Below are 16,428 nucleotides of genomic sequence, written 5' to 3'. Positions count from 1 at the left end.
GGGGGAATCTGCCGGGCGTTGTCTTTTCGACGACGGCGTCTCAGCTTTGGCCGGGGAAGCTGCACACTGGGTCTTCTTCATCACGAGATCCTGAAAGCACTGATCAATATAATCTTGGAGAGTCTCTAAACTCTCCCCGTTGTTCTCCAGGGTGTTGGAGATTATTTAGACAAATATTGTTAGTTATAAGACAATTGATAAGTGTATTTGGTAATAGGGGGAGACCGGGGATAGTTGTAACGTGGGTCAGTTGTAACACTTCCAATTTCTCCAATCAAGGCTAAGTTTCAAATGATGTGACTCATCCTGTGCATGCCCAATTCAGTTCTGCTATCACATGTGAAAAATCAGCACATTTTGTCAAACACAGACAATTTAACATCAAAAAAAGTACGTTTTTCTACTTTATTTCAATTTCTAATAGCATTATCTGCTTTGCAGTTAAACTCATCAAACTTAAATTATGTTATTTGTATGTCTATGGGGATATATTCTGTGTAGGTCTTTAGTGCTAATGTTTTAGCCGTTGGCTGTAATGTTAGCTAGTTCATGGCTATAGTCTGGGTCAGTTGTAACAGCAACAGTCTGGGTTAGTTGTAACAATAATGCAGATGTTACAACTTACCACACTTTTACTTTAACTTATATTAAACAAGTTGGGGCAACGACATCAGCAGAGAGAGGTTCACTGGTCGCTTTTGTATATGCGGTTAATGCCATTGGCAACACAATTCCTCCACTGTTTGTGTTCCCACACATACATTATGCAGACCACTGTGTCAGAGATGGACCAGTAGGAAGTACTGGTAGTGGAAATAAATCAGGATGGGTGCAAGAAACAGATTTCCTCATCTTTCTGAAGCACTTTGCAAACCACACCAAGGTAAGCCAGGATAAAAAGTAATGGAATTGCGATGCTGGTGAACAACTACATTTTTTCAGCTTCATTGTTATGTTCAAAATTGGTGCAAGAGTTGTCGGTTATAATGCCCACTGAGCCAATGAGGCCAAACTCAAGGAAGACCAACCAAAATTAATGAAATATTCAGTTGCAGAAAATTCCATAATTTGTCTTTTTTGGGGGGTTGGAATATGTTCAAAAGCTAGATTTCTGCATTCTGTCACACACACACATAATTACATAAATGGCTCTAAGTGCATTCATGTGTTGAATAAACAAAGATTACATGTTAATGTTTTGTTAGTACCCTTATTTCATTGTGTTACATTTCACTCCAGGATATGTTACAACTAACCCAGACTATGGGGTTAATTGTAACATTTCACTCTTCGTGTTTGAGACCATACCATGCAATGAGTAATTGTGCTGCAGAGAAAATAGCTGCACTATTTAATAGCAGAGACATGTAAATACTTTGCATTACATTTTGAATCCACTACCTTAAAAGAGCTCCAATTTACAGACAGAAATGTCAAAAATGTTACAACTATCCCCGGTCTCCCCTACTGAAGCTTAAATGAATTTGTTCAAATCTAAACTACCATTTGCTTTAATTTTCCGCCAACAATCTCCGGCGTCTGACGTCAGTTACAACATGAGTCGCTTACCTTGTCCGTCACTTGTCCTTTTTTCAGACTAAAATCAAATTAACAGACTAAAATCAAAGAATGCTTTGATTTTAGTCTGTTAGCCCACAAGCTGAGTTTTTATCAGAGTCCTGCATGAGTCAGTGTTATTTCACTGACACCATCACAGTTTTACACACCTGTTCTGTATGACTTTGTCTCAGGTTTGCGGTGATATCCAGCACTCTGAGCTGATGGCAGATCTGGTCAGTCCACAGTAGCTTCAACCACTAAATTATCTCTAACACATCACCAAACCAAAGTCTTCCTGCTAAGAGTACATCAAAGGTGAAAAGCGAGCCTAGAATGTCATCATTTCTGCTCTCCTCTTTCTTCTTCTTCTACTTCTGGACCGCACACATCTGTCGCTGCCCTACTCAGGTCGATCTAATGAAAATCAGCCAGAAATAATAATCAGAAATCCAAATGTAGAATTTATAGTTCCCCATTGATGCAATTTGGTTATTAAATTTAAGAAGCAGTCTGTAATGCTCACCCCAGCATAGTTGAAGCAGATCATCAAAGCATGCTGAACACTTTCTACCATTCCACATGTGCATTTTCTATCCAGGTACTCAACAGCACCAAACCATAATTGTGAATCCATGGCTTTGATCTGGTGAAAATCACCCTACCCCTACTGTTCATCTTTACACACAACAGATGGTGTTTCTGTATCTTAATATATGACTGAATGAAAAGTAATGACAACCGTTATTTTCAATCTTCCATTGCTTCTACCTGTTGTTTCTCTGTATTATTGTCGGATCTTTACCTTCAAATAAAGTGCCTTCAATATAAACTGCCTCGAGGTAACTTGTTGTAATTTGGTGTTTTATTAAGAAAATTGAACTATTGTGGCAGAAAAGTTGGATGCAAACCAAGACTAAAAGTCCTCAGGCAGGAGTCATAGCTGGGCTTTAGCATCTGGGTCACCCACTTTACCCAGGGAGCTAAACCAGCATCTCCAACAGGTGATTTGTTTGTCTGGCAGTTTCAGGCTGGGAAAGCTTGTTAAACTTTAACAAAACATTATTTGGCACCAACGTGAATGATTTGGGTCATGTTTATCACGTCTGAGTCAGGGAGCAAAGGTCACCTCCTTTATGCAGGATTTCACCTTATGCCAACAGGGGAAAAAAATCACGAGTTCTTAAACAAGCTGTAGGTCATGTTACTACACACATTTCAATATGTAAGCATTTCATCATGTTTTAGAGTCTCAGAGTTATTTCAGCCTCATCTTCACATATTTTCACAAATATTCACATTATCTCCGAGATCCAGTTGTGAAATTTTTTCCCTCAGTGTAACCGATTGCAACACAACAAATGACTGACCAGTGATTAGTGTTTTACAGTGATTACGACAGACAGCCTGTTTCTGCCACTGCTGCCAAGCATTTGCTCTTTTCAGCTTGTTCAATTGTGGAGGTTTTTACATTCTTTACCTTACAATATAAAGCACCTTGAGGCAACTGTTGTTTTTTGGCACTATATATAAATATAAATGAATTGAACTGGTAGCAACTTTATGAATGAGAAAATGAAAACAAGTGTCAGTCAGCTGGTTCATGTCCAGCAGGTGGGGAGGAATCAGTGAGTCTGTTACTCCAGTTACTTACTGAGAGGTAAAGTTAAAGAAAACGAGTTTCCTTCATCGCACTAAACCTGCCCACTAAACATGACCCTGAATGAACCCATATGTAAAGGACTGTAGGTTTTAAGCAGGCTCAGGTAATGGCAACACAATAGATGAGGAAAGTGGGGGAACTCTGACGACATCTAGTGGACATCTTGAAGATGACGGGTCTGAACAGAGAGCAATGCAGGTCTGTGGAGAAGATTGCAGCACACTGTGAAATATGAACTATGAATAATATCTACATCTGTAATGATGTAATCAAAATAGGCTCCATGTAGTTTAAGTTCTGTTACTGTACTTATGAAGCAAACTGCACACACAGAGTTGGCAAACATTGAGTTTACTTGCATTTAGGCAAAATGATATAAACACTTATCATGAGCCAATATAGCACATTTAACTGCTTTTATTTAGCAGGGATTACACAATACACAAAATTAGTCACAAAAAATTTTAATCAAATCTTGCAACATGTTGCTAAGAATAACCAGGACAACCAGGTCAAAGCCATGCTGAAGTATAACCTTCATTAACATAAATCACAAAGAAAACATATTTAAATAAAAATTGTATACTTGTCTTGAACTTTTTTAAATCTTTAGTCCTGTGTATTAAAACTTATTTATTGGCTGATAAAAAGGAATCACATCATGGTTGTTACAAGGAACAAGTGATGAAAAACTCATTTTCATGTTTGTTTTCTTCTATACTGAAGAAGAAATACAAGTTTCTGTGGTAAATATTAAAAGAGCATCCATGTTCAATAAATATTTGTGTCACCTTTAAAGACCAATAAAAAAAATATCAAACTTAGAGAAACATAAAGTCAGGGCTGGAACAAACAACATAGAGTGCCCTTCACTGCTGTGGACAGGAAATGTACCGTGACTTGGAGCATGAGGTCATTTTCTACCTCGGGTGCTGCAGTGATTTGGTTTGTCACTCAGGTGGATCCTTAGATGAAAATTCAGTCCTGATTTCCAACTGAATCTTTCCCCACAGGAGCTACAAATATATGGTTTCTCACTTGTGTGGATCCTTCTGTGACTTTTCATAGTCGACAAGTCTCTAAACTCTTTCCTACAGACGTTGCAAGAATACGCTTTCTCACCGGTGTGGATTCTCAAATGAGTTTCTAGTCCTGATTTCTTACCAAATCTTTTCCCACATGTGCTACAGAAATACGGCTTCTCGCCTGTGTGGATTCTCACGTGACTTTCAAATCCGGATTTCTTATTAAATCTTTTCCCACAAGTGATGCAAAAATATGGCTTCTCGCCTGTGTGGATCCTTACGTGAGTTTCCAATCCTGATTTCCAAATGAATCTTTTCCCACAGGTGCTACAAGAATGTGGCTTCTCACTTGTGTGAACTCTCATGTGTCTCGTCAGGTTGGATTTACACTGAAAAGTTTTTCCACAAGTGTCACAGCTTACAGATTTTTTACTTGTATCAGTTTCACTCCGAGACTTATCTGTTCGGTTTTTGTGACGTCTCCTTTTCTTCAGCTCCGCATTTCTAGTTGATCCCGAGTCCACATGCTGGTTTTCTTCCTGTTCCTCAAGCTCTGGTTCAGGAAAGTTAAGAGCAAGGAGCTGGTCATCGTTTGGTTCTGATTCACTGAGGTCACTTTCCTCAAAACTAGAAGTCACCATAAAACTATTGATCTCCTGCTTCAGTACAATCTCCTCCAGCTCCTGACTGGTGCAGAGTTCCTCCTGTTCCTCTTTAATCTGTGGAGGATCTGGGTCCTCCTGGTCCAGACTTGAGTTCCTCTCCTGCTGATTGGCGACAAACTCCTCCTCCTTACAGGCAGTTTGCTGGTGGAGGTCTAAACGAACAATAAAAAAAATGTAATTATAGAAAAACACTTCTGAGAAGATAAAGTTTTAGTTAAAGTCTGTAATGAGGGCATGTTGCTCACATTTGCAGGTGAAATTAAAAGTGTGTAAAAATGAAGTTATTTGTGCACTCTGATGCAAATGAGAACTTGAGTTCTGACATTTTTCAGCAACATTAAGAGTAAAAAAAACCTTTCAAACAAAAAAGAACTCACTTATTACTGACTGACTGATGATCTATTTTGGAGTTGATCTCGAAACTGATCTACATCTTGATATTTTTCAAAATAATCTTCACTATTGGGGGTGGCTGTAGCTCAGGCGGTAGAGCAGATCATCTACTGATCGCTTCGATTCCCGGCTTCACCTAGTCTGCATTTCAAATATCCTTGGGCAAGATACTAACTCCAAGTTGCCTCAAGTTGCTCTTTGATCTGTGGAATGTGTGTCTGAATGTTGGTAGAAAGCACTAAGAAAAATGTGCTTGTGCGAATGGGAGTGAGTGGGTGAATGCACAAGTTTTGTAAAGCGCTTTGAGTGCTCAAGATTGAGTAGAAAAGCGCTATATAAGAACCAGTCCATTTAAAACTCCCTGTCATGTTTTCACGAATACACATTAAATAGATCTGACTTTTTTTAAAATTTTATTCTTTATTACTTTTCCATCAACCAAAAAAAACCAAAAAACTGAGTATATAATAATGATTTATGTACATCGTAAATGATTAATGTTAGGAGGACACAGAGATATATTATATATACTCTCCCATGAAAATCATTCATATATTATTTCAGAAAAATATATGCAACCCAAAATAACCCCCCAACAACAAAAGAAAAAAAAAAAAAAAAAAAGACCCTGAAGCAAAGGTTTACAGATAGTGCTCCAGAGAGAAAAAAAATCAAGCAAGTATAACATTCCAGGGTTTCGGGCTGAAGTTTAATCCAAGGATATCATGTTAGTTAGAGAGGCATCCAGATTAGTGGTTGCAATGATAAGCTGCGTCCTCTTCCGTTTCCAATCCATTTAATTTCACGTCCCTTCTCCTGTCCTTCTATTTAGCAGACCAGCAATCGCAGGTTCCCCAGGTTTTCTTTAGCAGCTGTGACGTTACTTCTCCATACAGGTTAAATAGATAGAATCATTTCTGTACATTATCGATCATTTCCTCACCTTCCAAAAATAACAAAAAATTTCCCCACATTTTTTTGAAGGAAGCATGTTTACCCTTTATCATAGACGTAAGTTTCTCCAGAGCAAGGGTTTTTGACAATGTCGATAACCAAATTCTCACGTGTGGTCTACTAGTGGATCTCCATGATTTGGCTATACTGTATTTCGCCTGTAGCAGGCAGAAGGTTGTGGTTTTTTGGTTAGCTTTGCTCAGCTGGATTTCAGCGGGGAAAATTCCTAGGATGCATAATTTAGGACATGGATCCAATTTGACACTTGTAATATGTGCAATTATTTCTAAAACTTCCTTCCAAAACTTTTGAATTTCTGAGCATTCCCATAGGCAGTGCATCAGTGTGCCCTTTTCCCCACATTTAACACATATGTCCGGAGTTTTGGGGTCAAATTTATTTAATAATGTTGGGGTAATATATGTTCTCATTAACCATTTGTACTGGATTAGTTTAAATTGAGTGTTTATAGATTGTGTTTGAGCTTTCAAGCAAGCTTTTTGCCATTCCTCTGTAGTTATACTACACTCTAAGTCTTGACACCATGCGCGTCTTTCTTTTTCTGAGGATATTTGAGAGCCGTCTCTAAGGTTATTGTAGAAGCGAGAAATTAAACCCTTCTTCAGCTGATGGTTTATTGCTATATCCTCTAATGAGTTTAGGGTGGGCGGTGTTAGAGATTTTTGAGTTTTTGAAATGAAGCTTCTGATTTGAAGAAATTTAAAGAAATGTTTGGTTGGAATGTCAAATTTCTGAGTCAAGCCATTGAAACATATTAAGGTGTCCTTGTCAAATAGATCTGCAACTTTGCACAGGCCTCTGTCGGCCCATATTTTAAAGCCCAAATCTTTCCAACCGGGTTTAAAGGCCTTATTGCCCCAGATAGGTGAGAATTGGGATAGTGCTGGCATTTCATTTTTAAACTCGAGTGCCTCGAACCGCACACGAATAGTATTTTTAACAAAGAGGTTTGATGTATCTTTCATCAGATCTTTATATTTTGCAGAGTACAGATAAGTGCTGAGTGGTAAGGGGGTAGTACTTGACCTTTCTAAATTTACCCAGGGTAGGGTAGTTGTTGAGAACCAGCATGAGGCCGCAGAGAGTTGGGCAGCCCAGTAGTACCATTTGAGGTTTGGAACACAGAGACCTCCTCTGTCATACGGAAGATATAGTAGCGAAAGACGCAGTCTAGCTCGTCTGTTATTCCAAATGAATTTACTGAATATTGTTTTTGTCTTTGTGAAGAAGTCATCTGGAGGGTTGAGAGGAATGACTCGGAAGAGATATAGAAATTTTGGAAGGATGTTCATTTTGAGAATATTTACACGTCCAATCATCGAGATTGGTAGCATAGACCATCTATTGATTAAGCCAACAACAGAGTTGATAGTAGGAGAATAATTTGCGTTAATTTTTGGAGTGATTTTTATACCTAGATAAGTGAGACTGTCTCTGGCAATTTGAAACGTTGTTTGAATAGGTGGTTTAGTTCTTTCAGAATGATTAAAAAAGAGGATGGCCGATTTGGATTCATTAATTTTATAACCGGAGATATTGCCAAAGAAGTTAATTGTTTTAAGTAGCTGAGGAATTGAACTCTTTAATTTAGACAGCATTAAAATAATATCATCTGCAAATAATCCAATTTTAGACTCAATATTATTTGTTCTAATGCCAGAGATGTTTTGGTATAGAGATAATTATGTTCGACCCTATCGAAAGCTTTTTCTGCGTCTAAGGAAAGCAGAGCCATGTCTAGTTGTTCTGAGTTTGTGTAAAGTACATTCAGTACTCTGCGAATCCCATGCTGCGTTTGTCGGCCTTTTACAAACCCATTTTGGTCATTATCAACAAGAAGATGAAGGTACCGTTCAAGTCTGTTTGCCAGTACTTTGCTTATTATCTTGGCATCAGAGTTTATTAGTGAAATTGGTCTATAAGATTCACATTTTGTAGGCGGTTTCCCAGGCTTAGGGAATACCGATATAAGTGCATTACGCAAGGAGGGGGGAAGTTCTTTTGAATCATAGCTTTCCACCAGCATATCATATAGAGGAAATATTAATTTGTCTTTAAATATTTTGAAAAGGTCTAGTGGAATTCCATCTGGGCTGGGAGTTTTTCCCATTTTTAATTTATCAATTGCAGTGGAGAGTTCATTCATCGATAACCGAGAGTCTAATTCGCATCGAATAGTAGTGTTCAAAGAGTTCACTTATTCTATGAGGATCTGTGATATTTTCGTCTGCAGTTCTAATTTCATTTATTGTTTGTTCGTTCAGTAGCGTTTTTATACGCCATGCCAAAAGTTTTCCTGCCTTTTCCCCTTGGTCATAGTAGGTCTGTCTCAGTCTAAATAGTCCGGCTGAGGCTTTCTCAGTAGTTAATTTATCGTATTTTGCTCTTAATCTTAAAAGTTTTTGTTGGTTTTCTTTAGAGTCATTCAGGTTTATCTCAAGTTCCACTTCTTTTATTTGACCTTCGAGGTCCAACATCTCAGTATAGTTTTTATTTGCTTTGTTTTTGGTGTAGCCTATCATCTGTCTACCAATAAAGACCTTAAAAGCTTCCCATCTTACTGAGGCTGTAGTTTCGGATTTGTTGAAGTAGAAATAGTCATCAATATTTTTGCCTACATATTCCAAATATTTTGATTGTGCAGCCAGTGTGGTCTTAAACGCCAAATAGGGTTACGTCTAAAAGCTGCTGTGACTGAGAAGTTAAGCGTGGTTATTGAGTGGTCAGATATAAGCACACTTTTATATGAGCAGCTGTTAATTCTGGAGATAAGAAAGTTTGAGATAAGAAAATAATCTATGCGACTGCGGCTATTATGACTGGCTGAGTAGCAAGAATATTCTCTCCCTGTTGGATTTTTTAATCTCCATATATCTTTAAGATTCAATTCAAACATAAAGTGTTGTATGACTTGTCTAGATTTTGGATGGGAAGAGTCTAAGCCTGATGATCTATCAAGCCTGGGCTCTAGGGTACAATTAAAGTCCCCCCCAACAATTATCTCACCGTGAAGGTCTGTAATAGAGAGAAATAGATTATTATAAAAGTTGGAGTCGTCAATATTGGGGCCATATACATTAACTAATATTAAATCTTGATTCAGCACGGAGCATTGTAGAATAATGAATCTCCCTGCGGGGTCCAATATGTTTTTTTTAATGCACATGGGTACTGATTTATGAATGAGTGTTGCCACTCCTCTAGCATGTGTTGAGAAGTGGCTAAAGAAAACCTGACCTGGCCATCTCCTCCTTATCCGGTCAGTTTCATTCACGAGTAAGTGTGTTTCTTGAATGAAGACCATCTTTGGGTGATATTGTTTTATTCTATCCATTACTCTTTTCAGTTTAATATATTTTCTAAGGCCTCTTACATTCCAGGAAATTAGATCAATATTTGAATAACTACTCATACAGTTTGTACCTTTAGTAATCTGGGTTTGACTACATCTCGTCTCTCCTGTCGAGACTCACAAGTTGTTATTTCAAGAGCACTGCACTTTAAAAACAATCTCTTATAAACCAGAAAACAAAAGAAAAAAAAAAAAACAACCCAGAGATCTTCCATCGGTGTAGATCTCAAAACCTTCCCCCCCAAAGTCATAGCGGATTGGTTATGCATCAGATCCGTGTGAAGGAGCTGATAGAGCGTCCTCATGATTGAAGTTACAAACTTAGGTCCGACCGTATTAACTAAAGAAGTGGCCATACAAATGTAACTGAATGAAAAGATTTAGACATAGCATACCTAAGGCCATCTATATCATACCTGTACACCAGCAGCCGTTATATGTCCGGTTTGGAGTTGTTCATCAGAGTTGCATATATTTGATGTAGCGTTTCTGAGTGGGCGTGAAGTTTATCCCTCGTTTGGTTGCCGGACTTTTCGCATGAAATCTTCCACCTCCGCTGGTGTGTGGAAGAGGAGCCTGTTGTCATGGTGGAGAATCCTCATTTTTGCTGGAAAGATCAGTCCGAAGTTTATATGCATTTCATGGAGTTGTTGTTTTACCTGGTTGTATTGTTTCCGTTGTTTCTGGACTTCCGTTGACAGATCAGGAAAAAACATAATGTGATGTCCGTTGTGCGTTATTTTTCCCTTCAGACGTGCCGCTCTCATCACCCTCATCTTGTCTTGATAATTCAAAAATTACATGATGATCACACGGGGTGGGCCATTTGGAGTATTTCGCCCTTGTAGTCTGTGTGCTCGTTCAATGATAGGTGGGGATGGGAGCGCGTCTCGTCCCAAAACATCAATTAAGAAAGTTTGCAAGAATATTGTAATTTCTCCTTGTTCAGTATTCTCAGTCAATCCGACGAGTCTCAGATTAGATCTCCGGCTTCTATTTTCGAGGTCGTCCACCTTTAACTGTAGTTCCTGAATTTTCTTATGAAGGGAAGTCTCTTTACTTACGAGGGAAGAGACGTCGTCTTCAACTTTACTGATGCGAGTTTCTGCGGAGGTGAGCCTCTCCGAAAACACTCCAATCGCCTCTTTTATTTCTTGGTTTGATATTTTAACTTCTTGCAGTTGAGCAGTGAAATGTACTTTCAACGACTGAATTGCGGCCAAAACACTCGCCTCGGTCTGTTGAGCACTAGCACTAGCGCCTTCCATTTTCTCGGTTTCAGGTTCGTTGTTAGGGTCATCGTCTGATCCATCCTTTCCGGCTGTTTTAGGCTTGGACCTATGTTTGGTCGGCATCTTGGTTGTTTAGATCAGAACAGAAGCTTAAGTCGGTGAGGCAGCCGCTAAAAGATTGGATTTTAACCGCTGTTGGGCGTAGGCAAAGGACGTTGAGGTCGGAGCTCGAAGTCTCACTGCCACTCAGGTGGACACCATAACCAATCTCCCTTAAATAGATCTAACTGATACAAACTGTAGGTTTAATATTAATGTTAACACTTCAGAAAAGCGATTACAGTTTTACCGCTGGTCTGTAAATCTTTCTCAGGTTTCCAGATGTTATGCAGCTGTCTGAGCCGCTCTTCCCCGCTCCAGACGACGATGCCTTCATCCTCGTGTTTCACTACAAGCTGTTCTCCCTCTTGACTGATGCAGAGTTCCTCCTGTTCCTCTTTGATCTGTGGGGGATCTGTGTCCTCCTGGTCCAGATTGAAGTTCCTCTCCTGCTTCCAGACCTGCTGGCCAGCCAGATCTTCCTCCTCCTTACACTTCATGTTGATGTGGGACTTGAGGAACAAAGTAAAAAGAAAAAGATTAGACAGGTAAAGGTGCAGCCTCAGTCAGCAGGGCTGTACACTGTGAGCATGTTGCTCACATATGTGAGAGAGGTTTGTACAAATGTTTCAGAAGCACCATGTGACTCCCTCTCTTTGTTGGAAAGTCTTATTAATTCACTTTATAACTATTACTTTGAAGATAAATTTCTACCATCACAAAAATATTATGACCTCTTTAAAAACAAACAACGGCAACTACATGACTTAAATTCCATGTTTAGATGAAGGTAATGGTCAATGCCTTTTGACAGGGGAAAAACCTCCACACAGAAGAATCTTACTTGGCTGAATCATAAATTATTCACCATGATTAAAACTGCAGATGAGCAATAATCTGCATTTTATTTTAGCCAAAGAGGAATGTTTCTGTTTGTCTGTGATCTGACTTTTTCTGCTGGGTCCAAATTTCATTTGATCCTGTGTAAGTTTGTTTCTCTTCCTGTTAACTAGCAAAGTCAAAATCACCTTGATTCATTTAACTTTAATTCAATTATAAATGTAATCATTTTATTGAACAATTAATTTCATTTCAATGAAAAACAATTACTTAAAAGAAAGAGATTAAGTTGGAGAGAGACATGTGGCCATCTTTTAGTGAGTTAGACCCTGATTAAGGGCTATTTTTAAAAGTAAAGCCCATCTCTCAAAGTCCCTGCCGGCCTGCCTCCACCTCGGGAAGTCTGTGGGTGCAGACGGAGGTGAGGAGCACCACAGGCGGCAGAGAACTGTCTGTAGCCCCGGAGTGAGGCGTCGTGAACCGAAGCAGACAGCGAACTGTGGCACAGTGCAGAAAACCGAAGCTTTCCCTCCCTGTTTGGTTTTGATGTGTCTCATGAAAGTCTATTGTTAAAAGTTGACCTTTAAAAAAAACGGACGCACTTGTTTGATTAGCTGCTCTCTGATTTTAGCCTGTTAGCTTACAGACTGAGCTCAGATCGTTCCTGTGTTAGTTCATTGAGAACATCACAGTTTTACATACCTGCTGCGTGACTTCATCTCGGGTCTCCGGCTGATATACAGCAGTCTGAGCCAGTGGCGGATCTCATCATCCTGGACGACTGTTTTTAATGTTTTTAACCACGGAGATTTCTTCTGCATCATCAGTCTCTCATTGTTAAACTCTCCCAGAAACTGAAGACAGTTGTGCCATTTCCGCGCTTCTTCTTCTTCTATTGAGTAGACGGCAGACTACACATGTCCAAGGGTAATACTGTCCTCCTCAGGCCATTGGCATCAAGTCAAAGCCTTAAAGTCTGGTACTTTGCGCATGGTCATTTTTTACGAACAGCAGAATCACAAGACAAAGCGTGCCAATGTTTATACTTTTCACTGTGACTGCCAAATAGATGAAAAAGTAGATGTTAAAAAACAACTTATAGTTTTGTCATTGGGCTGGTAGAAAGCTATGAGTTTCTGTCCCTTTGTCTGACCTTAGAGACTTATTTTAAAAGGAAACATTACAATCCTTTAAAGCAAGTATTTTCACCTCTGTTCCCCCCTCTGTACTTAGCTTTTTTGTTGTCATGTCAGTAATTGTCCAGTTGATGGCTCCCTTGGATCACAAGCCTGTCTCATGAGTCCAAGTGAATATATTCTTAATAAACAGCTTTGAAGAATTTGTGACCAACTTTGTTTAATTCGGAACATCATCATCATGAGTCAAACTCACTCTTGGATCTACAAAATATTGAACAAAAACAAACATCACTGAATCATAAGGTATTTGCTCCAACTCTTAGTCCAGAAACACATGAGTGAACTAGATCAGCTGCTCCTCCAGTTCAGCTGTGGATTTATATCATTATTTATATTTGTAAAGTGGATATGCAGTTTTTCAGTACTAATATAAGCATTTTATATCATTGCTTTATTGACAGATGTTTGGTGTTCAAGGTCAGGTATCAGTTTGAAAAAAAACAAACAAACACACTGAGTTGAACTTGAACTTCCTACTGACAAAAACTAAAATTGGTGCAAAAATAACCAGAAACATATAAGAAGCATCCTGGAGGTGCTGCAGACAAGATAGGACCAATAACATGTCAACAGGAAATCCTTTTTACTAATTTGTTTATTTCTTTTTAGATTTTTACTCTCCATTTTAAGCCATGATGTTTGCTGATACTGTGTTCCTACTGTTTGTTCTCATTAATAGTTCTGTTTTTAACATTCTGTGCTGAAGCTGGAGGAAATGTTTCTACAGTGTCAGATGATACAGCTCCAAACTAAATAAGTGACTAACTAACGATGCTTTAATACACTTTACTATAAATTATGATATAGTGCACTTTCTTAAAATTTCTTATTGCTCTGTAATTAATTGTTTTCTTTATAAATGTACAAATGAGAATAAAATCTGTGTGATAAAGGAAGGTCTGTAGACTTCTCTGTTAAGATCAGTGAAGAGAAACAACAACATACAAATACCTAAGAAAAATATTCAGTAAACATTTAGAAGATAGAGAAGTTTATGTTGTCATGTGGAGAAATTTTTCAAATAAAAATATCCATAAGCATTGATAGTCTCCATGGCTGAACAGACACAGGAAAGAGCTCCACCTATAAAACGTAAAAACATCAAGACAACATGTTGAAGATGTCGAGGTACTGCCCATAATGTTTGACTGACATCTGATTTATGTGCAGCACATAAATACCACAATAATGATGGAGAGAAACTAAAAGGGAACTAAAATACAGATTTAAACTTACAACAATATGAAAGACTTCAGTCTATTTCACTTTAATCAACTCAGCAGTGGCTCCATAATTACAGTAAAGCCAAAGTCCAGCATAGAGCGGCTGAGTGAATGTGGTCTGGACTCTGTGGAGGAGAGTCATGGTTTCAGAGACGCTGTAGAAGGACAAAATACCTGCTCTGTGATCCAGGTACACTCCTACTCTGGAGGAACGAGGACCTGAGACACGAGTTTGGATGTTGTTGTACCGAAATGTAAAACTGTTGTTGTTACAATCTAATGACCAAGATTTGTCATTACATCCAAATCCACATTCATATCCTTCTCTGCTGATATTCTTGTATGCGACTGCTACATCAACTCCTCCCCCTCTCCACTCCACCTCCCAGTAACAACGTCCAGTCAGACTCTCTCTACTCAGGACCTGATACCATCCAGTGAATCTGTCTGGATGATCAGAATAAGACTGTTGTTGTTTCATAAATGTTGCTTTTCTGTTCCCCTCTGATAATAACAGCCATGTGTTTGCTGTGTTTGGATCCAGTGTGATTTCACATGAATATTTTAAGAATCCAGCTCTGGTCTTTGGCTCTGGTTGTGACAGTGAAACATCCACTTCAGTGACTGTCAGTGAGATGTTTGTCCATTCCTCTCTCAGAATGTCCTGTAGTTTATCTCTGACCTCTGACACAGCTGCTGTCACATCCTCAAAGTAGCTCAGAGGACGGATATTGATGCTGGATGAGTCTGTAGACTCACTGAGTGCTGACAGTGAGGGGTAGTTGTGTAGAAACTGGATGTGATCCTCTGTGTGTGAGAGCTGCTTCAGCTCAGCATCTTTCCTCTTCAGCTCAGTGATCTCCTGCTCCAGCTTCTCCTGAAGCTCTTTGACTCGACTCACTTCAGTTTCCTGCTGGGATCTGATCTGCTGCTTCACATCAGAGCTTCTTTTCTGGATGAGATGGATCAGCTCAGTGAAGATCTTCTCACTGTGCTCCACTGTTTGATCAGCAGACTGATTGATGGCCTCCACCTCCTGTTGAAGCAGCTTCACATCTTTCTCTCTGTCCTGGATTCTCTGCTGGATGTTTTGTCGACTCACCTCCAGCTCTCTCTGCCTCTCAGTCCTTTCTGCTGCAGCTGAGACTGTGTCGTGGCCTTTATGTTCATCCACAGAGCAGAGATAACAGATACTCTGCTGATCAGTACGGCAGAACATCTTCATCACCTCATCATGACGAGAGCAGATCTTCTCCTGGAGCTTCTTGGAGGGCTCCACCAGCTTGTGTTTGTCAAATGCAGGACATTCATAATGAAGCTTAACATGTTTCTCACAGTAAGAGACCAAACACACCAGACAGGACTTGAAGGCTTTCATTTTTCTTCCAGTGCAGACATCACAGGCCACATCTTCAGGTCCAGCATAGCAGTGATCAGCAGGAGCAGCTTGGAGTCCAGTCTTCTTCAGCTGCTCCACTAAAACTGCTAACATGGTGTTTTTCACCAGGACAGGCCTCGCTGTGAAAGTCTGTCTGCACTGAGGGCAGCTGTAGATTTTCTTCTTTTCCTCTTCATCCCAGAAGCTTTTAATACACTTCATGCAGTAGCTGTGTCCACAGGGAAGAGCCACTGGATCCTTCAGTAGATCCAAACAGATCGAACAAGAGAAGGTTTCTCGGTCCAGCTGAACACTTTTCTGCGCCATTTCACCCAACAGTGTCAGTGACTGTGTGAGTTTCACTTCCTCAGAACTGAAACTGCTCTGATCTAAACAACATAGGTTTCTGTAGCGAATGGGATCTGTCAGCTCTTATACGTCACCACATGTTGGTTGCACCCATCTTCAAACTGCAGATCAGAAGGGGAGGGAACAAGGGAACATGTGGACAGAGAGGAGGTGCTGAGTTAGAGAGCAGGAAGAGGGAGGGTTATCAGACACTAATTCAATCCTGGAACATGTGAGCCTGTGAGTTTTTCATTTAAAAATAGCACTGCTCAGCCTTTAAAGTTGTTAAATAACCTTAACATTTAAAAGACAATCTTTTTATGTAAATTAGTTTAAATTATCATTTTAGTCATTACAGGATATCAAATACTGCAGCTGAACTAAGAAATTGTTGTAGAAAAAAGCAATAAAAGGTCGTTCCCCCTCTGTCCCCTCCTGGTCACCTGTGCCTCAATTTTATGAGATGAGATGGATCAGCT

At 39.4% G+C, this 16,428-nt stretch overlaps 2 protein-coding genes across 3 annotated transcripts; both read right to left on the bottom strand.

The window, feature by feature from the left end:
- Window positions 1-3,554: 3,554 nt before the first annotated feature.
- Window positions 3,555-13,080, bottom strand: LOC113010287 (zinc finger protein OZF-like). 2 transcript variants are annotated; one of them, XM_026149300.1, is made up of 4 exons: window positions 12,504-13,080; window positions 11,212-11,473; window positions 4,511-5,062; window positions 3,555-4,426 (listed from the first exon to the last, which is right to left on the bottom strand). In XM_026149300.1, the coding sequence occupies exons 2-4, from the start codon at window positions 11,459-11,461 to the stop codon at window positions 4,134-4,136; spliced, it is 1,095 nt and encodes a 364-aa protein (XP_026005085.1). In that variant the 5' UTR covers window positions 11,462-11,473; window positions 12,504-13,080; the 3' UTR covers window positions 3,555-4,133. The 2 variants fall into 2 exon arrangements, with proteins under 2 accessions (XP_026005085.1, XP_026005084.1); XM_026149299.1 differs by having other exon boundaries at window positions 3,555-5,062.
- Window positions 13,081-13,140: 60 nt separating this feature from the next.
- Window positions 13,141-16,224, bottom strand: LOC113010245 (tripartite motif-containing protein 16-like). The gene is made up of 2 exons (XM_026149232.1): window positions 14,237-16,224; window positions 13,141-14,083 (listed from the first exon to the last, which is right to left on the bottom strand). The coding sequence occupies exon 1, from the start codon at window positions 15,926-15,928 to the stop codon at window positions 14,258-14,260; it is 1,671 nt and encodes a 556-aa protein (XP_026005017.1). The 5' UTR covers window positions 15,929-16,224; the 3' UTR covers window positions 13,141-14,083; window positions 14,237-14,257.
- Between the last annotated feature and the right edge of the window lie 204 nt (window positions 16,225-16,428).

This window comes from Astatotilapia calliptera, chromosome 18, assembly GCF_900246225.1.
Source record: "Astatotilapia calliptera chromosome 18, fAstCal1.2, whole genome shotgun sequence".
Lineage (NCBI taxonomy): Eukaryota > Metazoa > Chordata > Actinopteri > Cichliformes > Cichlidae > Astatotilapia > Astatotilapia calliptera.
Note: the sequence above shows the minus strand (reverse complement) of the source record. Positions and strands in the feature narration are given on the sequence as shown.